Below are 24740 nucleotides of genomic sequence, written 5' to 3' on the forward strand. Positions count from 1 at the left end.
GGATGTTTTCCAGAATTGCAAAAAATGTTGTTTGGAACTCACTGCAAAATTTGCTTTTTTCAGCACTCGTCGTATTTATCCCACTCGGTGAACCTCGTTGGATAAATGTACAACTCGTGCTGAAAAAACCTTCTTTTTGCAACTTGTTGCATAAACTACTATTTCAACGCCACTATTTTTTCAACACTATTGGAAAAAATTTTCCAAAAATAGTGCATGTGCCTACCCCAGCACATGTTTTAAAAATATTAAGCCTGATACATACCTTACCAGATAGAAAATATTCCAAAAATAAATTGAAAGTATATCAATGTCAAACCGGTTTCCTGTGAAATTTCATTTCATTTAAAATCACTAGCCCTCCTGATGGATCAACTATGAATTTAAAAATCACGCCTGAATAGGTTTATTTTGCAAATAAACTTTTCAAATTGTCGAATATTCGAATATTAAGTTTTACGGGAAAATTTGTTAAAAATGTTATCAAACTTAGTCTTGAGAGTTCTAGTTTAGCATGTTGTGTTTGCCTACGACCTTTCAAAAGATTTTCTAGAGTTGTTTTTGTACTAGAAAACTCCTTAAAAATCTTTGCCAACAATTTTTCCTTCAAACAGGGCTTTCTAAAAAAAATGTTCATATTCTTGCATAAATCTTCAAAAAATACAATTTAATTTTCAAAGAAAAGGGATGAGACCACTCAAATAGACGATCAACCTTCAAATTGAATTTGGGCCACTTATGAGAAAGTTTTTTCAATTTTATATCTAATGCAAATTTTATGTAAAAAAAATATCACTTAAATATCTCCTACCTCTTGTGGAAATATTTGGAAACTACCTTACAAAGCTTTTTATGTCATTTTTGCATGCATTAAAGCACAATCAAATACAAAGTGGATGCTTTTGCAATGATTTTCATATTGGAAATTGTCCAAAATTTAAAGTTTTATAAAATGAAATATTTTTGAACTTTGCTTTTTTTTTTAAATATGTCCATAATGTTTTTTTTACCTATCGAAAATGCGACGATTTTTCAACAATCAACAACAACTAATGCTTATCATCGTCTCTTGCTTTAAACAATAAAAAGTAAAAACTTAAATCAAATACACAAAAAACACCAAAATCAACACTCTAAGATACAAGCTACGTATCTAGTCTACCAAACACATACACAGAAAAATCTAACAGTAACGTGAACTGGACAGATGAAAAGGCGATTGAATTATATGAGTTTAGTTTGAAAAATGTTTAGGCCGTAAAACAACCAATCGCCTTTGAGAGATGAAGTTGTCAACAAAAGGGAGAACACACTTTTAACATAATCGTTTAGAAAATAAATCTTTGAACTGGTTTGAACAAGATGAGTATTTGTTGATTTCCTTTTTCGCTTAAAGATTTCTCTACAATCTTACACCCTACACTGTATATATGTATGTGTATGCTTCGTTTTAGATTAGTTATAGTTATTTGCCTTTAGTACACTTGAAAGTTTTGTCTCACTACAATATCTATCAGCCTACGACGCTTAGCTTAGAGGATAAATATGTCTATAATATGAGTATTTTTCTGTTTTGTAATCTCTGTACTGCCGCTCTAATCGTGTCCGTCCCATATGTAAAAACAGCAAGCCGAGAAAAACGCGTGTCAAAGTTGTCCCGCCCATAAGGCTACGTGTTAGAATTTCACGAAAAAGTGGATTTTCTCCGGCTTTCTAGAACAAAGTATTACATTTTATTGGTTTTTCTGGTAGTTTACATGATTTTGAACCAAACTGCATCATTACCTCAAAATTGGTGAAATTACATATGGGACGGACTTGATTTGAGCGGCAGTGTAATGCATGGTTACTATGCTCTGTGTGTGCTTTTTTCTTCTATCATATTACACTTATGAATGATATATCTTGGATTGAGTAAGATTGCATCGTCTAACACACGCACACATACTCGTGTTCGCAAGGTTTCTCGTTTTCGCTCGGATCAATCTCGTTATCTCTTTCGATTAATATTTACGCTAGAAGTTATCATTAATCTCACTTTTGAATTTGTCATTTTCCACTTGATCTAGTTTTGAACGAGCTTTTTTGTTATTCTTCTTGACAAGGTTTGCTTGCCAACTCAATACTCGATGCAATTTTGAGGAAGGCGGAGAAAGTTGATTGAAATGCACTTTTCCTTTTTCCCCACTCGGTTCTACCCCACGCGGTAATATCACGTACACCTTTGATCATGAATCGCACGCGAAATGCTGATTGAATTTTCGACACAAATCGTGGGTTTCGATTAGTTTGCGTTCCATGAAGTTGTTCCAAGAAATTGAATTAACGTGTCACGTGTTTGAAAACTGTAAATGCTCGAAAAGTTATCAAGAGCAAACGGTCCTTCCGCGAAGGTTCTAAAAACCTGAACCGCGTAGGGTCTAACTAGAACCAGGGAGTTCTAGGAGTTTTGTGGCACTCGTGGGGGTGGCAATCTAATCAGTATCTTTTGGCGGTACTAATCGTCCACTTGGTGCGTGGTAGTGTGGTATCAAGGATGGAAGAAAACGTGACAAGGATGCTTCATCAATGGAGTTGGACTGGGATGTAACACGGCCAGAAGAGCTTTTTTAACGAAAAAACAAACAATTTCCCAAAGTCTGTATTTTTCTACAGTGCCATCCCGTTTTTCGACACATTTGCTCTCGTCAAAAATGTCTGTTGAATGAGACTAACCACATTTTTCATCAAAATTTTTGATCGAAATCTAATCGAAAAGTTCACTCAACAATGAACAATTTTAAAATTGAAGTTGATTTTTGGCAAGCAAAAATGCTTGAAAAAATCGTGTTTCCAAAAACGGGACGGTGCTGATTTTTTTTTTATTTTTAAGGGCAAACAAACCCCAATTTGTAATGAACTTGCAATTTAGAAAATCTCCAAAAAAGTAATATTGTATTCTTGATATTTTCATTAAATTGGAGGTGTCCATATACAAGAGCCCAGTTTTTTTTATTATTGAGCCTTGAAATGGCATGATCTCCAATATTTGGTAAATTTGAAAGTTATGATCAGATTAGTCTTGAAAACAAAACAAAATTTCCTCAAAAGTAAGATTTTTTCAAACTTCTTATATGTTTTTTTTATTTATGAAAAAGGCAATGAATTAAAACTTTCAAAAATGAAAAATGAATGAAAATAAATAATTTGCATTCGCTAAGAAATTTTATGAATATTGAATAAATTGCACCGTCTTCAAGTTTTTTGATTCTCTATTTAAAAAAAAATGTTTCAAATTGCCAATTACCATCTATTAAGACAATTTTAATGGTTGGGAAAGGTTCAAATTTTGAACATTGTTAATGCAACCTTTCTTTGCTAGAATATTAGTTTTGTAAAAAGTGTAAACTGAGAAAAAATTTGTGTAGATGTTACCCAATGCGGTTTTGAACTGGTTGATATCTTGGAAATTATGGATCTTATTATCTTATTTTTCTTCTTTAAATTTTAAACATTAGACTTTTACTCAAAATTATCAAACAACACACTATTTTGAAAAAATATTCTTGGCCTGTAACGCAACAACGAAAAAATGGTTCAAAAATGCTCAAAAAAGAAAAAAAAATAAGAATTTTCTAAACCGTTCTTTTCTTCAGACACGAAAACGAATTGACTCTTTTAGTTGATAAAAGTATCTTTTTGAAAACGGTCCACTTTATCAAAATCTCACAACTACTTTTTGATAACAATTTTAAATCTCAAATCAAAAAACAATTTTAATTCTATCTAAATGTATTTTGACACTTTCAAAAAATCACTTGCTATTTTATTCCAATAAAAATTATGAAAAAAATCTAAGGGAGAAAAGTTAGTAAGTATCAAATAAGTCTATGCAATGAAAATATATTTTACAAAGGGTTAAATATGTTCAAATCAATTGGCATTTTCAGTCAATTGTTTTTATCAAAAAAGTTTTTTTTTAACTTGACTCAAAAAAATTTATATTGACATGGAAATTAAAACAGATATTTGTTATTGAAAAAAATATTTTTTAATCATTTTCAGCAAAGTTTATTTTTTCAAAGTTAAAATTGAGAAATGTCGTATGAAACATTGAACAAATGGTTGGTAACGATCCACTTGACGTTATTATTTAAATTTGTACACAATCTTAAACTTTGTAATATACACGGTAACCAAATTTTCAGCCCAAATTTACAATAATAATTTCCAACGTAAGTCTTATTGAAAAAAAAAGAAAAGTACATGGACATTGTGTGAACCATCCAGATTTTTTTGTGGGGTTTGGGAACATCAAAAATTATTTTGAAGATTACTTTTGTTTGGAACAAAAATTTCTAAAAAAATCGTCAAAATAGCAGGAAACTTTCGTCCGATCTTTAAAAAATTATCAGTTTGTTCCTTAAATATTGTCCCTAACAAAACGCTTTCTTAAAGCTTCGTAATTTGAAAGTTGGTTTTTAAGAACTAGGCCGTTGCAAATATATTTTGAAGTTGATGTCCCTCGACTCTTAAAAGATTTTTTAAAGATCCCAAACATACTAAGTAATGATAATTATTAATGCAGAAAAAATGCATTTGAGATTGTTTTCAGTAGATTACATTATATTTTCATAATACATTATATTTTCAATAAAATTTTGAAGTTTTTTGAAAAAAATATAATTATGCCCCCTGATTTTTGGGGGGAAAATATTTGCAACGGCCTTATTGATAATTATTACATTCATTCTGGCAATGGGATCCGCATCACTATTCCAATTTTTCTTCAAAAAACATTATTATTGCAAATAGTTCGAAAAAAAGTCGGGGTTACTTTGGTTGTCACCGAGTTTATTACAAATTTCTAGATTTAAAGTGTGCAAATTGAATTGAGGACGGCAAATGGATCATGAATGTTAACACATTTTAGCTCAAATTTGGCACAGATTTTTTTTTGAATGAAAATGTAAATTCAATCTATTTGATGCCGAAAAATCTGAAAAAAAACCATCTGAATTCTACAAACTTTTGAATTATTCCGTATTCTCCCTTCCTTTTCTTATTCTAAAGTGTTAGATTTTTGTCTGTCAGATTTTTCATCGATAGATTTTTTAAATTTTGACCTGGAAACCCTGGTGGTGGATGAGATTTTTTCCTAATACTCTCATTCAACTTGGATAAATTTAACTTGTAAAAATCATAAGGCGATTGTTGAAGGCAGCGCAAAATCCTTAACTCAATTTATCTCAAAGTGCATACACAAATCGGAAGACATCGAGATAAGTTTACCTTGCTTCAAAGTTATTTTTCTTACAAAAGTTACCCAAATCCCAAGAAAAACACAACTATTTCCTCTCTCAACAAAACTTCCAGTTCAAAAGTTAGAATCAAACTAATGAACTGCTTCCAGCTCTAACGAAACGTGTGCCAGACTTTTCCAGCAGCAGCAGCAGTTCCACGGCACGAGAATCGTAATCCTTCTCCATTTCACCTCGCACGCTCAAACGCCAAGTCCGGGGCCAGCATAAAGTTCATCACTGCTGATTCTGCGAAACTTGCCCTGCGCTCAAACGGCTAATCCGTGCACACCGGAAGTTACACGTGGCAAGGCAAGGCAAGCAGAAAAAAAAACTTAACCTATGCTCTTCTTCATTCGCTTCTTCGTGTTCGCCTTTCCCACGTGGACTTTGACTTTGTCCTTCCGCTCAATTCCCGTAAATGGCACCCATTAATCTTAATTAACCACGTAACGGGAGCTTTTCCATCAGTCGGCGGAAGATCACCGCAGAGTTCCGGTACGGTCTTTTGGTGTGTGGACACACGTGGGGTCGGGGGAAGGCCACACGGGGTCAACTTTGTTAGACAGTGATGACCAGTCATCCAGCAACGGCAGAGGTGCAGGAAGTTGAGCGCTGTATAGTGGGAAAACTTCGGTTGAAATGTTGGTCAAAATGTTCAAACTTTAATGCTCAACTCAACTCAAATTTAATGATTGAATTTTGTTGCACGAAAAAAAAATTTTTTTTTGTTTCTGATAATTCCTTGCTTCAATTCCTTCCACTGTACCAACACGACCATCACAACATTAGCTGTCGTCTGCAGAGCACACAGGTAACCTCTAGAGGGTGGTGGGAGCAGAAAAGTCGCAGTTTAATTAAAAAGGTAAAGTTTTGCTGCAGCTAGTCCTTGGATGTCGTCCAACGTGTCATTTTTTTTCTCATCTCTTTGTCTGCCCCTGTCGAAGGACTTTCCCTTGACAACCAACCGGAAGCTCCCAGGTTTGAAGAAACCGGCCGGATTTTCGGCAGTCGCGTTCGCGGAAGGTTTCCACCTTGCTGATGGAGGAGGATCACACAGTTTAAGTGAAATGTCAGGAAAAAGAGGTATCTCGCGAAGCAACATGACTCTTCCCGGAAGATCACTTTGATGCAGAAATTCAATCAGGATTTGCAAGAAGTTGGTTGGTGGGATTTGGGCTGGTTTGTGGAAGGATTGATGGTATTATGGTATAATCTTGAGGTTGTCGGAAATTATATTTCATCAAAGTTTCTGACTTGTGTAGTCAACTTGAGTGAGACTTGATAAAACAATTGAAAAAAAATCGCAATTATAATCATGTATACATAAAAAAGTGATATTTCCATGAATATCTGATCCGTTTTATAAGTTTTCACAAAAAAGTTACAGTTCATAAAACAGCACTATTAAAATGATCAAAATCTGTACTATGAGAAACAAAAACCAAGTTGGTGTCGGCAAACTTCCAGTGAAAATGTATACACAAATATTTTTTAAATGGTTACCACATTTTTTTCTACTTTTTATCAAAAAATAAGGCAAAAGCAAATTTTATTTCAAGTTCTTGGAATGCGCAAAATAACTATTTTCCTACAGATGGTCAAAAGTCATTTGGCAGTGTTGCCATTTTTTCGAAAAAAAAAATCATGGGTCATATCCATCTCAAAACATCTTTTCGAAAAGATAAGTACATTTCTTTTATATTTTTATTTAGTTGGAACTTTTCCTATAAGTTTACTGCAGAAATATTGGAGATAAACTAATGGTTGAGTTCAATTATCAATGTAATAAATTAAAAGTATTGTGAAATTTTTCGAGATTTCTATGGAAAACATTTAAAAAAAATTCAAATATCTCTAACATTTGATATGATCAACAAAAAAAGTTTTTAAGTGGATATAACTACAAAACGGTGCACGATATCAAAATATACGTAAAGAACTTTTCAATTGCAAAGTTATCGAAATAATTGTTGTGACTTTTTTTCCACGTTTTTCAAAAATCATATTTTAGCATTTTTTCGAAAAGTTGGCAACATTGCCATACGAATTTTTACCAATTTGTGTTTATGCTCATGTTTTGTAACCTAAAACATATTTCTTTAAATTGGTAGTTATTATGTATGAAAAGTCGAATTCAAAATTTGTTATTTTTATGAGAATTCATAAAAAAATCACCTACAACTTTCTCAAAGACATCATATCGATCAGAAAGTTCGTTCTCAAGATACAAGATTATTGAATATTTTAATACCATCAACTGAGGTGAATCGAGACTACAGTCTGAATCAGGGATGCCACGTGGTTTTTAAAAATGTATGTAAAAAAGTCTGTGTATGTCTGAGCATTTGTCTATAATTCAAAAATAAAAATTTACAGTCATGGAAATCCATCAGGAATTACGTTTCTAAGCATTTGAAGACTAACAAAATAAGTTTCTGTTGATATTTTTATAAAATATGGATTGAAGTTTTTTTAAAGTCTGTGCATCTCAAACAATATCTGTCAATAGCTCAAATGTCTGTGAAACACAAATAAATCTGGCATCTGGCATCCTTGGTCTGAATAGGGACAGCACGTTTTAGTGCACTTAAAAGTTTCTCACGGTGGGTAAGAAGGGGATTATTATGCAACTTGCATGCACCTCGGAAATTCCTTCTGGAGGTTGTTGGGGGGACTATTCTGAGTCAGAAAAATCGATTCCCAAAATATTCTGTCGGTGAAAACTGGTTTTATCTCGATTTGAAGTTAAAAAACCTAATATATCACCTAAAACCTTAAAAATACGTCTAAAATCCCGGTCTAACTCTGGACAAAGATGCTCATTTTCATCAAGATATCAATTCTTAGTTCCCAAAATATATTCCTGATATAGTACACCTTAAATCGATCCATTACTTGAGTCCCAGCGTCATCAGGAGGTGTAAAATAGTGTTATTTCTGAAAAAATATTTTCAATTTGCTCTGGTAAATAAACTGTCATGTCTGAATTCAAAAACTAATGTTGTAGCATTGTGACAAACAAAATAAAGAACAATTTTGCAGAAAAAAGTATGACATTCTATGCATTTTCAGTAAAGTTATGTCTATTTTAGTGGGAAAATTGTTGCCAATTTTCAAAATTCTTTGATATTTAACTCATTTCTATTATAAACAGCTACTACGATCAGACTCAGTACGATGTAACCAAAATTACATTTTGGCGGTCATTCAGGGGCTGTTTACGGTGGGCTTACTGAGCTCAAATCCCAAATATGAGCTTGATTGAACTCAACAGGAGCTGGCGTTTTGCATTTGAATTTTTAATGGGATTTAACACGCAGAAAACATTTTTTTTTTTCAAAAATGAAGATTTTTTAATCATTTTGGCCACTAAAGCGTTTATTTCCAACATCATTGACGTGTAGGACAGATCGTTGCGCATGTTTTAGTATATATAATATTGAATTGAAGCACTCTAAAGCTATGTACAGGCCTTCAAAGTTTTGATTTTTTTTCGAAAAAAACATCTCAGCAGAAAAGATAGGCGTCGCGCCATATCATTTTGCTCAAAACTTCAATGTTACATATGCCAAAACATGCGCAAGGATCTGTCCTACATGCCAATGATGTTGAAAATAATCGCTTCAGTGGCCAAAATGATTAAAAAATCTTCGTTTTTGAAAAAAAATGTATTCTTCTGGTTGAATCTTATTAAAAAATTCAAATGCAAAACGCCAGCTCCTGTTGAGTTCAATCAAGCTCATATTTGGGATTTGAGCTCAGTAAGCCCACCGTAAACAGCCCCTGAATGACCGCCAAAATGTAATTTTGGTTACATCGTACTGAGTCTGATCGTAGTAGCTGTTTATAATAGAAATGAGTTAAATATCAAAGAATTTTGAAAATTGGCAACAATTTTCCCACTAAAATAGACATAACTTTACTGAAAATGCATAGAATGTCATACTTTTTTCTGCAAAATTGTTCTTTATTTTGTTTGCCACAATGCTACAACATTAGTTTTTGAATTCAGACATGACAGTTTATTTACCAGAGCAAATTGAAAATATTTTTTCAGAAATAACACTATTTTACACCTCCTGATGACGCTGGGACTCAAGTAATGGATCGATTTAAGGTGTACTATATCAGGAATATATTTTGGGAACTAAGAATTGATATCTTGATGAAAATGAGCATCTTTGTCCAGAGTTAGACCGGGATTTTAGACGTATTTTCAAGGTTTTAGGTGATATATTAGGTTTTTTAACTTCAAATCGAGATAAAACCAGTTTTCACCGACAGAATATTTTGGGAATCGATTTTTCTGACTCAGAATAGTCCCCCCAACAACCTCCAGAAGGAATTTCCGAGGTGCATGCAAGTTGCATAATAATCCCCTTCTTACCCACCGTGTATTCTTATTTGGAAATCAATGTATACATTTTATTGCTCTGAATCTGGTCTAACCGAAACCACTTAAAAAATCAAAATATTTGGCTGCAACATTGCTTAAACTGCTGTCAAAATTTGTCCTTGTGTCCCGATTCGCCTCAGATGACGGTAGCCTTTTTGTATGGACAGCTGCCAAAATTGTATGAAAATTCTGCAAAATGGCTTGACAAAAAAGTAAACAAAAAATGTTATCCAACCAAAAAAAAAAAAAACAAAATAAAATCAAAAGATTTGCTCAATTTTGGGAGAATTGTACGTATACAGGATTTTGTGCCGAAATATTGAAAAAATGTTTCAAAATTGAAATTAAACCCTTTCGACCACGACCAAGACCAAGGGACAACATTTTTTTTGCCATATCAATTTTTGTAAACTTAAACCACTTTGACTATTTTTCATTATATAATTTTGAGGAAAAAAAATATAATAAAAAGTACATTTCATGAAAAATTACAAAAAATAATTTAATATTTATAAAATGTTAAATCAGAAGATTTCGCCTGAAATTTGTTTTCGAGTCAAATTTTCTGTAAATTATTTCATTTAATATTCAATAATAAGTACCAATGTCCACGTTTGAGAGAATCTTCTCAAAATTCTTAAAATTCCCAACAATTTTTCCATGTTTATTGGACTTTTGATTGATAATGCTTCAAAATGAATTTAATTTATGAAAATTAAGTAAAACTCCCGGGGTTACAAAATTCTCGGGAAACGGGAACCTTTCAACAAATTTCCCGGGAAATCTCTGAAATTCCCGGGAAATTTGAAATTTATCGAAAACTGTTCTGATCCTGGTTCTGATTAATAATTTGCAACAAAGTTGTATAGAATAGCAACTTAAATGGTCAAAATAAACATGAGGGTCAATTAATGCCTTGACTGCTTGTAAAAAAAATTCAACGTTAGGAAAATATATATATTTTATAAATTTATAACCCTTATTTCAATTGGTACAGAATATCAAAAAATAACGATTAGTGTTTTTTTTTTTTGTGAGTTAACTTAATCAATGCTTTAAAACCATAAAATTGCTTTTAAATTTGTCTTTGTGACCAGTTTGAAAGATTAAGTTGAAATGAAAAAAAAATATATTGCAGAAAATATCTAGAGTTTTTTTGAAAAGGTCCTATAAACAAAATTTTCAATTTTTGCTTTTAGGGTGTTTTTAGAACCGCCTTGGGTCAGGGGTATTCAAAAACACCCAAATAGCAAAAAGTGAAAATTTTGTTTATAGGACCTTTTAAAAAAAAACTCGAGATATGTTTTTCATGGCAATTTTTTTTACAGATCAAATTTATTGGTCTGAGCTCATGAATAAATAGATAAGCATTGAATTCACGTCAAAAATCTGCTTTTACACTTGAAATACAATTTTTATGCAATCTTAGCTTAAAGTTTTCAAAAATTGGGAGCGATTTTTTGAAATTTGTTTGTATTTTTTGGTTTTTTTTTGTATTTTTTGGGCACCTCTTATTAATACGAAGTAGTTTGTTAATGATTTTTTAATGAATCAACCTAATAAATGACTTCTGATAAAAGAACTTCCATAGCAAAAAATAGTAGTTTAGTTGTTTCAAATTTAAACTTTTTTAAAATCTCTTACGCCCTTGGTAGCTCCAGTCACTAGCGTGCCCAGATCCTCAAGGAAGGTGGGGCAACAATATGAGCGTTTTGAAAATTTCGTCGTTTATGGACACCCCCTCAGCAATTTTAGAACAAAATTCTGAGGATGGTGGGGCAACTGCCCCATGTTGCCCCACCCTGTGCACGCTAGTGGCTCCAGTTCTAACCTAATTTTCTTGCACAATCCTCTATGAAACATTTAATGATACCAATCATGGTAAACAAAAACGTTAAAAAAATTACTGTTGATTTTGCCGAAATAAGGTACCCCATTTCCAAATGATATAACAACAATTTTCGTTTAAAAACGACATTCCATAATGTCGTAATTTTTGTTGCCCAATAAATAAATAAGAAATATTTCCAGTTGTGAATGCTTCAGAAATTCATATCATCTAGAATAAACCTCGACATGAAATTTTCAGACGAACTGGTATGTTCAATAAGAACGGTAAATGGAATTGATTTAAATAAATTGAGTGCATTTATAAATATTTTGTTGTAAATTTAATTAAAAGTTGCCAAAAAGTTAAGAAAATGTATACTTTTGCTTGAATCACGGGAATTCCCGGGAAACTTACAAATTTCCCGGGAAACGGGAAATATATTTTTTGGGAATTCCCGGGATTGTTTGCCATAAACATACACATTTTTGGCACAAATTTTTCGTCATTTTAGGTAAGAATATTTCTATGATTTCCTAAAATAAACGATTGCAGTAATTTTTTAATGTTATAAGAGATTTTAATTTATGAAAAGATTTGATTCTTTGAAAACGGCTTGAAAAATGGACAAATTTCAAATGGAGCAGCAATGCGTTTATGAAAAAAAATACTTTAATTCAATTCATGAATTCAAAAAGAACGGTTAAAGTTTGCAACTCCTTGAAAGCCCAATCGCACTGTCGATAGAACGGTTAGCGGACTGCATCCCCACACTTACTAATTGATTGACATCCACGTGGAATCCCACTCCTGTCAGCCGATTGAATTGAAGCTCCCATTCAGTGAATGCGCAGCAACTGCCATTGACAGGTCCATGTCAATGAATCACACATCCACCAACACTATTTGGTTTGCGAGGCTGAAAAGTGGCATGGAGAGCCACATCTCGTGGGAGGACTGCGATTTAATGTGAAGTTACGACCAGCGACCGTGATCTTCAGCTATTCTTTCTGGTCAAGGCATCATAACTCTTGGACCTTATCACGTCCATCTCACACGCGTACGCGTGTGGGTTGAAGAATGAAAGTTCACCACGATGTGAAAAGAAAAAATCCCGGAAAAGTGATTCCACCAGAAATGAATTTCCGCCTTTTCACCAACCAACTCTGAGAGGGTCGGGAAATGACGTTGAATCACTTGACTGGCGCGAATGCCTTTGGTCAGATTTCTTCGGGAGGAAAATCCAAAGTTCTACGCGTTCACACATGGCTAACCGGGAAGAATGGACGAGATTGTTGCCTGATGGCCTAGAAAAGGGTGGAAAGTTTGGATGGGATTTCCATTCTCGTCTCACAAAGAAAAACTATTTCACGCTTTCGAGCACACTTTCCAGTGCAGTGTTCAATTTGGAAGTTGGCTCTTGACGACGTCACAAGGGAAAGTAATCGGGTCTTTAGCCTTAGGAGGGGCCCTCACGGCTAACAAGGTTTTTTTTATTTTGTTGGAATTTGTGGAAAAGTTTTTATCTACGAATGAAGTCGCGTGATGCTTTCCCAGGAACACTGTTTTACTTCGTCGCCTCGAGGAAGCTCATACAGAGAAGTAAATCCACGTGAGCCTGGAGGCGAGCAGGATTCGGCTGGAGGACTTGGAATTCAACATCGCTTCGTTTCGTTTCGGCCTCAGGTGATGAAAGCTAAATGGAAAAGAGCTGTATTTTATGTTTCTTCCACCTTATAACATCCACTGGAAGGGCATTATCTGCTCTACAGAAGAGCAGTTCTCTAGGATTTCGGTCATTCGATTTTTTTTGTATTTTTAAATCCGACTGAAACTTTTTTGGTGCCTTCGGTATGCCCAAAGAAGCCATTTTGCATCATTAGTTTGTCCATAAAATTTTCCATACAAATTTGGCAGCTGTCCATACAAAAATGATGTATGAAAATTCAAAAATCTGTATCTTTTGAAGGAATTTTTTGATCGTTTGGTGTCTTCGGCAATGTTGTAGGTATGGATACAGACTACACTGAAAAAAAATGATACTCTATAAAAAAAATTTGGTGATATTTTTATTTAACTTTTTATCACTAAAACTTGATTTGCAAAAAACACTATTTTTAATTTTTTTTTATTTTTTGATATGTTTTAGAGGACATAAAATGCCAACTTTTCAGACATTTCTAGGTTGTTGGAAAAATCTTTGAGCGAGTTAAGATTTTTTGAATCAATACTGATTTTTGAAAAAAAATCGAAATATTGATCGCAAAAATTTTTCAACTACATTTTTCGATGTAAAATCAAATTTTCAATCAAAAAGTACTTTAGTAAAATTTTGATAAAGTGCACCGTTTTCAAGTTAAATCCATATTTAGGTGACTTTTTTGAATATAGTCGCAGTTTTTCATTTTTTTAAATAAGTGCACATGTTTGCCCACTTTTGAAAAAATATTTTTGAAGAGCTGAGAAAATTCTCTATATTTTGCTTCTTCGGACTTTGTTGATACGACCTTTAGTTGCTCAGATATTGCAATGCAAAGGTTTAAAAACAGGAAAATTGATGTTTTCTAAGTCACACCCAAACAGCCCACCATTTTTCAATGTCGATATCTCAGCATAATGGTCCGATTTTCAATGTTAAAATATAAAACATTTGTGAAATTTTCCGATCTTTTCGAAAACAATATTTTCAAATTTTTTAAACCAAGACTAACATTTTAAAAGGGCGTAATATTTAATGTTTGGCCCTTTTGAAATGTTAGTCTTGATTTGAAAATTTTGAAAATATTGTTTTCGAAAAGATCGGAAAATTTCCCAAATGTTTCATATTTCTACATTGAAAATCGGACCATTACTTGCTGAGATATCGACATTGAAAAATGGTGGGTTGTTTGGGAAAGACTTAGAAAACATCAATTTTCCTGTTTTTAAACCTTTGCATTGCAATATCTCAGCAACTAAAGGTCGTATCAACAAAGTCCTAAAAAGCAAAATACAGAGAACTTTCTCAGCTTTTCAAAAATATTTTTTTCAAAAGTGTGCAAACATGTGCACTAATTTTAAAAAATGAAAAACTGCGACTATATTCAAAAAAAGTCACCTAAATATGGATTTAACTTGAAAACGGTGCACTTTATCAAAATTTTACTAAAGTACTTTTTGATTGCAAATTTGATTTTACATCGAAAAATGTAGTTGAAAAATTTTTGCGATCAATATTTCGATTTTTTTTAAAATCAGTATTGATTCAAAAATTCATAACTCGCTCAAAGATTTTTTGCACAACCTGGAAATTTCTGAAAAGTTGGCATTTTATGTCCTCTAAAACATATCAAAAAATAAAAAAAATTAAAAATAGTGTTTTTTTGCAAATCAAGTTTTAGTGATAAAAAGTTAAATAAAAAAATCACCAATTTTTTTTACAGTGTATCATTTTTTTTAGTGTAGTCTGTATCCATACCTACAACTTTGCCGAAGACACCAAATCGATCAAAAAATTCCTTCAAAAGATACAGATTTTTGAATTTTCATACATCATTTTTGTATGGACAGCTGCCAAATTTGTGTGGAAAATTTTATGGACAAACTAATGATGCAAAATGGCTTCTTTGGGCATACCGAAGGCACCAAAAAAGTTTCAGTCGGATTAAAAAATACAAAAATTAAAATTGACGAAAAAATACCGTTTTCGTAGAGAATTGCTCAGAAGAATATCTTTCTTCGACTTCAACCCGTTTGTTCTGGGTTGGGTTTCTTTTCGTTCTTTCTTGGAGCGAAATTTTGCGATGGAATGTTGGAAATTTTCTTCATAGTTTTTTCACATGTGTGGGATGTGGTGAAACGAGTTGGATGGACTTAAATTGTTTCTTTGTTACCTGGCAGGCAAATTAGATGCTTGGTAGAACATTGCTATGATCTTGGCTTTGTTTGAATTATTTAATCAATTGCATGTCTTGTTTATTTGGTTTATAATTGTAATAAAACAAAAGTTTTTCAAGTGTAATAAAAAAGCCTGCACAAGCCTGATCTACACCATTGCACCTCTCCGCCAAAATCAAAATCCCACAGTATAATAATTATTATACGTCACTTTTCATTGATAAGCCCAACCTATCCAGAGGGTGCCTTTTTCCACGCTGCACTTGACTCTAGCACCCCCTCAAGCGTTTTGGTTGGCCTAATTAATGGCTCCCAGTTACACACAATGCACCCCATCGATTCTATCCAAATCCATTCATCCCAACCCATCCATCAATGAAGCTTTCACAACGTCACGTGTGTCATCATAAGCTGACTCTGGCTCTGTGGGATATTTAAACCGATGCTTTCGCGTTTTTCATTTGAAAAAATCCACTGGTGGGGATTTAGTGTGAAAAATATCGCCTATCAATCCCCCTCTTCCTCCCAGCAAACCAGTCATGGCCAAGCCGAGCTCTTTCGTTCTAACTTAATTATAAACGCCCCGTGTCATCGCTTCCCGGTTCCGGGTGTGCCACTTGCACGTCAGGATGCGCACGTACGTCCGCCGGAAGGACGCGTTGCACAGCGCATAGCAGACCGGGTTGATGGTGGAGTTGATGTAGCACAACGCGTAGAAAAAGTCCCACAGCTCCTGGGGAATGCAGCCGGTGCAGGCAGTCAGGGGCTTGAGCAGCACCAGGATGTTGTACGGCGTCCAGGTGATGATGAAGCTGAGCAGGATCGCCGACAGAGTTTTGGCCGCCTTTGTCTCCTGGCGCTTTTCCTGGGACTTTTTCTTCTTTTTGACTTGCCGAGCCGTCTGGAGCATATTCGCTTGGTGGATCTGCTGCGCCTTGGACAGCGGCTTCGGAATGATCTTGGTCGTGAGGGGAAGCCGAATGTCCGTGGTGGCCGTCGACTGTCGCCGTCCCACCGGAATGATGTAGTCCGAGTCCCGCGTTGGAAGTGGCCGCCTCGGAGGAACCGTCATCGACATCGGCACGTCGTCCTGAATCATCTTGATCGACGGCGCCCGCTCGTCCCCGGATCCACCCTCGGGCGGTAACCTGATCAAAATCGTGTAAACCGAGTCCTGGCTGACGGAACGCGAGCCGAGCCGGTTGCTGTTGGGAAGTGAGCGCGAGTCTCTTGGTCCATGCATGTCCTGCAGGTGGTGGGACATCGGGGGCAGCTGCGGCCGCATCGGCGTCGGCGAAATGTCCGGGATCATGCTGACCACGTTGCCCCGACCCCCCGTCCCCGTCCCGTACGGATCGCGGATCACGTTCAGCGATGTGCATCTGAAGAAGGGGAACAGAAAATCGTTAGCAATCAACGCTGCAAAGAACCCACCACAGCTACTTGCTTGCCCAATTAATAAACACACACAGTGATTTGCTACGAAAACATCGAACCAAATATTAAATAAAGCACATTGTGTGGAACGAAAGATATTTTTTTCAACAGAAGCACAGTCCACCAACTGAGTACGCGCGCATAAACGTGACAAGGCTTTCCAACAATTTGTTTATTGATGGTTCTTGATTTTTTCCCTACTGAATCTGAATCCTAAATTTGATTTTTTTTTTCTAAAATTGTCTGTTATGTTTCTAAACAAACACTTTCTCCTGCTTAACTTGCATGCAAGTTGCTACAAAGCAAATTAAACTTTAGTCAATTTGTCGAGGTTATCTCAGCAATTTTCACCAATTTTCACAAATTTATGGCCTATCTACAATCACTTAGCTTAGAAAATTTCACTTAGCTTAGGAATTTGAATCAATGGAAATGAAGCCGAGCTTCTACAATGGAAAAGTAATCAAATTAGAAACTGACGTATGGTTTGAAAAATTTCAAAATCTACGGTAAGTTGACGTTTCAATATCAAAGGTAAACAAACAACTGCATAGCAACGTATATCAGCCCAGCAAAATTTCTAAGTTGATTGTGGATGACGGCCGTAAGTTGCGTACTTTCCTAAGTAACTACTTTACTTAGATGTTCTAAGCTAAGTGATTGTAGATAGGCCATTAGAAAAGAATTCCGAGAATCTTTCAGGCTAACTAAATTTAGTCAAAAATCAAATTACGGTAATAAATCACAAGCGTGACGAAACTGACTTTGTCCGAGAATATTTGTTCCGAATTCCTCAGAATCAAAAGTTTTTTTTCTATCACATTAATTTCTAACTAATACTTCATTACATCAAACGAACGAAAACATCATACGTCTTCAAAGAAATTATGAATGAAAATAACTTCAAGGGAGACGCATGGTACATTGAATTAGTCGAATGTGTCCAAATATAAGATATTTCGTCATCCACAAATGAAGTTCCATTTTTTTCATATATTTTAGCCTTTCAGGCCTGACGAGTCATATATAACACAAAGATCAAAATTTCGAAATCTAGCCTATTATTTTCGTATGGTCCTCGAAATCATTTTACGGTGTATTTTTCCAAGAGCCCAAAGATAAAAAATTCGGTATGTCTGATATTTGGCCCCGTGAAAAAAGGCTCTTTCCCGACATTTTGCGGAGTATACCAAATAGAGCAAATTTTGTTTAAAGATTTTTTTCGATTCTTGGGATATTTCTTCAGAAAAGTCTTTGAAAATCGGTGCATTCATGTTGATATCCATAAAATTTCTTATGAATATGCCTTGGAAGACTCTAACTAACTACACAGTCAAAAATTTCTGTGTAAAATCGCATGCAAAAGCATGCACATCACCTTTGTGAGTAAAAGCATGTAACATTGTATGAGAAAACGTGTACACAAAAAGCATGTACAAAAGAAAGATAAATAAATTTTGCACACCCCAAAAAATAACATCAATCTGGTGAGAGTCATATCCAGATTACCAAGTCCGCGCCTCAGCCGTCTCGGCTATCTCGCCGATGTGAAGTCAAATGGATTAACACCGATGTAGCTTTACGTTCTCCATACATCGTATACAGTTAATTCAGTATACAACGTACAGGAAACCTACTGCTACATCGGCGTTGAACAAAGCATTTACAAGACGGTGAGATAGCCGAGACGGTTGGGGCGCGGACTTGGTAATCTGGATATGACTCTCACCAGATTGATGTTATTTTTTGGGGTGTGCAAAATTTATTTATCTTTCTTTTGTACATGCTTTTTGTGTACACATTTTCACATACAATATTTCATGCTTTTGCTCACAAAGGTGATGTGCATGCTTTTGCATGCGATTTTACCATCGGATGTTTTGCTGTGTATATTTGACCAATATTTGACATCCAATTTAAAAAATTCGAACTAAATTTACCAGATTTCTAGCTTTCTATTAAATTACCCCAAAATCCAAGCTATAAATCTGTCACGGTGCCAAACCATACCGATTTTTTTTATATTTAGTTTGATCTACAAAACACGCCGTGATTTTCCCATAACAGATGAGAAAATAATTCTTTGAAAATTCAGGTTTGAAAAGGGTTAGACGGTGTGGTTATGGAAGTTTGTTGATATTTTTTCAAGGATGCAAACACAAAAAAAAAAACACTATTATTTGTTTACGTTTTACACTGCAGCTGTCGTACGTCATAACCATTATTTTTCACTGTGTGCAATCAATGTAAATTTTAAATTAATTTGGCAAAAAACGAATGGTGATAAATGATTGAAATGGCGACGCCTTGCCAGCCTCAAGGAGCTATTAGACTATGGCAAACAAACAAATAAATTTGAACATTTCTGTGTTTAACAGTTTGCTAAACTCGCAAACTTGTTCACGGCGAACTCGCAAACAAAGGAAAATGTCTGCAGGATGACGTTTCTGCAAACAAATGCAGGCAAACAAACAAAGTAGGCAAAATGCCAAACTGTCTTAAAGCACGAGTTTGTTTGTTTGTTTGTTTGTCACAGTCCAATACATCCTTCAGTCCTCGTTGGAAAGCCTTGAACCACGCGCACAAACCGACACACCGATCATCAGTTTCTAACACAGCTAACAAAATCCATATCAAGATATAAGAAGCAAGAGATTTCGTTCCCGTCCCGCTGGAGGATGGGCACGTGGGTGGTCTACCTGGTAACTGAGCTTGGTAAGGGAGTTTCTATGGATACAGGTGTTGCATACCCAAGATCCGAAGGCTCCTCGGCGTCGTACGCGTACTCGTCGGCGTCGTCCCGGCCCGAGTGCCACCACGCGATGCACCACTCCTTGATGCCGCCGAAAAAGGTGGCCGGCTTCTTCGGCAGTCCGTTGGTGCCGATCTGGAACGAAATGGGTTTGAAAACTCTCTCCGTACTTCTGGAATGACGCTGAATAACTTACGCTGGACCGCCGGGACAGCATCCCGTGGCCGTAGCCCGAGTCCGAGATGACCGCGTTGGTCATGTAGACGCTTTCGGCGTCCGCCGACGACTCGCTCCGAGGCCGCCGCCAGCCGTCCGGTTCGGCGTTGGTCAGTTGCGCTATCGCGCCCGAGTGATTGACCGCCGTGTTCTCATCACTGCAAAAGGGGAAAAGGGAAAAGTTATTATAAAATAGTTGTAGAGATTACGGACGATAGTGATGCCAGCTGACAAAACCCTTTCAATAAAAATAAAGCATTTGAATTCGGCAACAGAACAACAGAACAACAGAACAGCAGAACAACAGACCAACAGAACAACATAACAACATAACAACACAATAACAGAACAACAGAACAACAGAACAACAAAACAACAGAACAACAGAACAACAGAACAACAGAAATACAGAACAACAGACCAACAGAGCAACAGAACAACAGAACAACAGACCAACATAAAGGAGTTGTACACAAATACAGAACAACTGAAGAGTAAAAAGAAGAAGAAGCTTATAAGAAGTGTAAATTTAACCTTTAACCGAAAAACGATCTTTTAATGAACATTTGGGACAACAAAACCAGCAAACAGCAAATTCTTGACATTTGAAAAGCCCGAAGCCAAACAAAAAGCCCAAAGAAGTCTGCTTCCAAGAATATTTCCTAATAGCACACGCGCCCCTCGCAAATCACCAACTCAATAATCAACATAAGCTCACTCAAAAGCCGTTCATTTTCCCAACAACGCCGCCTGCTATTTTCTGCCGCAGCAAACATTTCAATCTCGCAAATGTCACTTCAGATGTAAAACTGTCACACATTTCCTGTGTCGTCCCCACCCACCCCTTCCACTTGTGTGTGTGCGCTTGTGTCACACAGGGCCGTCACTGTCAGATTCGAAGCCCAGCTGAAGAAGGGACCTTGTTTTTCAAACAAAGTTTCAACGCTGGCACAAACTTTCCCTTTGGTTAGTTTGTGCGTGTGTGGGTGTGTGCGACTGCAAAGACAACAGAGAATGAACATCCGCAGCGAACACACACACACAAACTTTACAAAGTGCGACATGCATTTGATGGGAGTGATGGATATGTGTGTGCGTGTATGTAAATGTGTTTGTATTTGTGCACGTGTGGGCCCGAGTCGAGTCGTTGCACAGAAGTCCAACTTTGGGGGCCGTTTTACAGAAATCCGTTGTTTGACTGGTTTGTTCGTTGGTTTTGCAGGCTTTAGTTGTGGCATCCTACTTTCAATTCGTTTATGAGTTTTCCGAGGAGTTTTCCAAGTAGGAATCAAAATTGTGCAAATGAACTAGCCTTTAATTATTATGAAAGTAGATTTTTTATTTTGATTTTCGGGAAGAAAATTGGCGACTGATCAATTTGAAGGTTAAACGTCACACGACTCTCGCTCTGAGTGTGTGTGTGTGTAATTTTTTACATGAGCAATTAGTAATCATTTTTTAGTCCCTAATTCAGAAACATTTCAGAATATGGTTTTTACATAATTTGTATTTTTTATTTTTGAATGTCTGTACTATAATGGAGCATCGGATTCGAGTGGTAGAAATGACAGTTCTCCCACAAGGAATACATTGTAGAAAAAAGCAAAAACTGCTCGAATGGAATGCGATATTTTGAAAAGTATGGTTTTTGAATACACCATTTTCCTAATTTTTACAGTGAAATGAAAATGCTTAAATTGTGAATCGTTTAAAAACAGAAATACAATAGAATATAAAAATATTAATCTATCAACTCTCAGCAACTACAATTATCAAGCCTAAATACTCATGTCCCAAATACAACTGCTCTTCTTTACGTATTGATACTCTCAGCGCCTAACAAGTGTTTGTGTTTATACACTCGCGTTTGACATTAAAAAAATAAAAAAAAACACTCGCATTTGACATTTTCCAATTATCTCTCATTCCCGCTGTCATTTTTTGAAAAAATCTTTTTTTATGGGTTGAATCCCATTTGAAATTCAAATGCAAAGCGCCAGCTCCTGTTACGTCCAATCAAGCTCATTTTTGGGATTTGGGCTCAGTATGCCCACCGGAACAAACACCTGCATACCCGCCAAAAAGTCATTTTTTGGAATATTTGGGATGTTTTGCATGGTTTTGGAATATTTGGGATGTTCTAGATTACCCAAAACATCCAGGAGTTTTGAGTAAGAGACTTACCAAAGAAACAAAGCATGGTTGTTACAACTTATTGGGATATTCTGAGTCATACAATAACTCTTTGGAGTTAAGACCGGTGGGTCTAATGCACGAGGTTGCCGGATGTTGACCACAGATCCTACTCTCAATGCTTAAGCGAGTATGGTAGACTACTCAACCAATGTGTTTGGATGTTCTGGGTCATCCAAGGACTATCTTGAATTAAAAAAATACCATCGGAATTTTTGCAGTATAGTCCCTTGAAATTTCCACGAAATTTGATGAGAAAACAAGAAATTTTAAACATCAAAATTCACGTAGCTTATGTGCTTAATAGAGTATTTCCAGCTCAAATCGGGAATTTTTCTGGTACTTTTGTACCAGACCCTCTCCGAATTCAATAAAACTTTTTAGACATGCTACCCTAGGCCTGTATAAGCCATTTTTGTGTATATGGAGCCAATTGTACTCAAAAATGACATTTGAGGAGGACGTAAGTTATTTAAATATTTTTGTATTTTGTAATTTAAAAATTACTGTATCTCGAAGCCGTTGCATCGTATCAAAAAGTGGTCCAAGACAAACTTGTAGGAAATTTGATGGGCTTTCTAAAAAAATACACTGAAAGAAAAAGACACGCCACTTTTATGAGATTTTTCAATGCTTAAGTTTAAAGTTTTGAAGGTGATGTCACGATTTTTTTCGTACAAGATTTTTGTGAAAACAGCCTAAAATGTGACAAAAAGACTCACGAAAATTGCAGGATGGTATGTCTCTCCTAAAAAATACCAAAATCATTTACTAATACTATATTTTTAAAAAGTGGTCTAAACGTCAAAATTTTGAAAAACCGATAGTGAGAATCGATTCCCCAGACAATTTTACATAAAAGTCACCATATGACCATTGCCCTATGTCCAATCCTTGTGAAGATACAGCGGGTTTAAAAATAAAAATGTTAAAAAAAATGGTTTTTTGGTGGTTTTTGGCGATTTCTATATGACAGACTTGATTTTTCAGTCTCGTAAATATTTTTACCGGAAAGCTCGTCCAATTTACCATAAATTTACCTTTGACAGCGTTTCAATGGGATGTGGCTTACAGATATAAGCTTTATTACATTGCTCATAACTGAAAATTGAATATTTTTTTCAGTGTGGTAAAAACCTGCATAGTAAATAAGCTTACGTAAATATTAAAACGAGTCAAATTCAAATGCTGTCAAAAGCAAACTTATGGAAAATTGGACGAGCTTTCCGGTAAAAATACTTACGAGACTGAAAAATCAAGTCAAAAAAAAAACACCAAAAAACCTATTTTTTCAACATTTTTTATTTTTAAACCCGCTGTAACTTCAGAACGATTGGACGTAGGACAATGGTCAATGTGGTGATTTTTATGTAAAATTGTCTAGGGAATCGATTCCCATTATAGGTTTTTGAAAATTTTGACGTTTAGACCACTTTTCAAAAAAACAGTTTTAGTAAATGATTTTTGTAGTTTTTTAAGAAGAGACATACCATTCTGCGTTTTTTTTTTCAGAAAGCCCATCAAATTTCCTACACAGAAAAAAAAATCATGGTAATATTACATCTTTTATGTCTGAAAAAAGGTGTAATTTTACCTCTGGAAATGTGTAATTTTACTACTTTTCTGTTGTAATGTCACTTTTTCAGTCTAAATTGAGGTAAAATTACATCTTAAAAGAGGTAATATTGAACCTTCCAAAATTACAGCTTCCAAATTTACACTATTTTTTTCTGTGTACAAGTTTGTCTTGGTCCACTTTTTGATACGATGCAACGGCTTCGAGATACAGTAATTTTTAAATTACAAAATACAAAAATATTTAAATAACATACGTCCTTCTCAAATGTCCTTTTCGAGTACAATTGGCTCCATATACACAAAAATGGCTTATACAGGCCTAGGGTAGCATGTCTAAAAAGTTTTATTGAATTCGGAGAGGGTCGGGTACAAAAGTACCAGAAAAATTCCCGATTTGAGCAGGAATTGCTCAATATGTAATTTAGTGCACAAAAATCTGATCGGTTGTTAAACATAAGATTTAAATAGTAGTTTATGCAACAAGTTGCAAAAGGAAGATTTTTTTTCAGCACGAGTTGTTCATTTATCCAACAAGGTTTACTGAGTTGGATAAATACGACGAATGCTGAAAAAATCAAGTTTTACAACGAGTTGCTTACAACATTTTTTGCAATTCCGTAAAACGCTTCTTGAATGGTATTTTTTGTCAAACATTCATGTGTTTAGTAAATTCACCGTTCAAAACAAACAATATTGAAAAATGTTACTTTTCGATACTAGTGTTGAAAAGTTCAACTTTTCAGCGCCCATTTCAGTGCTGAAAAGTCGAACTTTTCAGCACTGGTATTGAATGAGGTAATTCATTTCCATTCAGTTATTTTTGGTAGGGAAAAGTAGTTTCACAGCGGAATTGCAAAAAGATTATTTAAGCATTTTTTACGTCGTCGTTTCGTCGTTTTCAATTGCAAATTGGATTTTGCATCCAAATATATATTTTTTTTTACACAACTCCGGTACCAGATTTTGCATTAATTTAAACTCTAACCCAAAGGTTCCTTTTTTAGTCCTTTACACAGAATAAAAGTTTAATTTTGCAAGGCTGAAGTTTTGGTTGGTTGAATATTACCTCTTGTTTGAGTAATATTATTTGAAAAATTTGTAAAAAATCGAGTTCACGATGAAAGTTCATCAGAAACTGATGAATATTCATCAATTCTTGTTGTAACATCACAAAATTTTTGA

General features: G+C 35.1%; 1 protein-coding gene across 1 annotated transcript in view; it reads right to left on the reverse strand.

The window, feature by feature from the left end:
• Positions 1 to 14396: 14396 nt before the first annotated feature.
• LOC120427044 (muscarinic acetylcholine receptor DM1) overlaps positions 14397 to 24740 on the reverse strand; it is a 212466-nt gene continuing 202122 nt past the window's right edge. Inside the window, exons 4-6 of the mRNA XM_039591876.2 lie at positions 19768 to 19945; positions 19570 to 19706; positions 14397 to 16764 (exon numbers count right to left, since the gene is read on the reverse strand). Of these exons, the coding sequence (XP_039447810.1) occupies positions 15951 to 16764; positions 19570 to 19706; positions 19768 to 19945 (1129 nt within the window). The 3' untranslated portion in view covers positions 14397 to 15950. The remainder of the gene's footprint in view (positions 16765 to 19569; positions 19707 to 19767; positions 19946 to 24740) is intronic.

This window comes from Culex pipiens, chromosome 2 (assembly GCF_016801865.2).
Source record: "Culex pipiens pallens isolate TS chromosome 2, TS_CPP_V2, whole genome shotgun sequence".
Taxonomy (NCBI): Eukaryota; Metazoa; Arthropoda; class Insecta; order Diptera; family Culicidae; genus Culex; species Culex pipiens.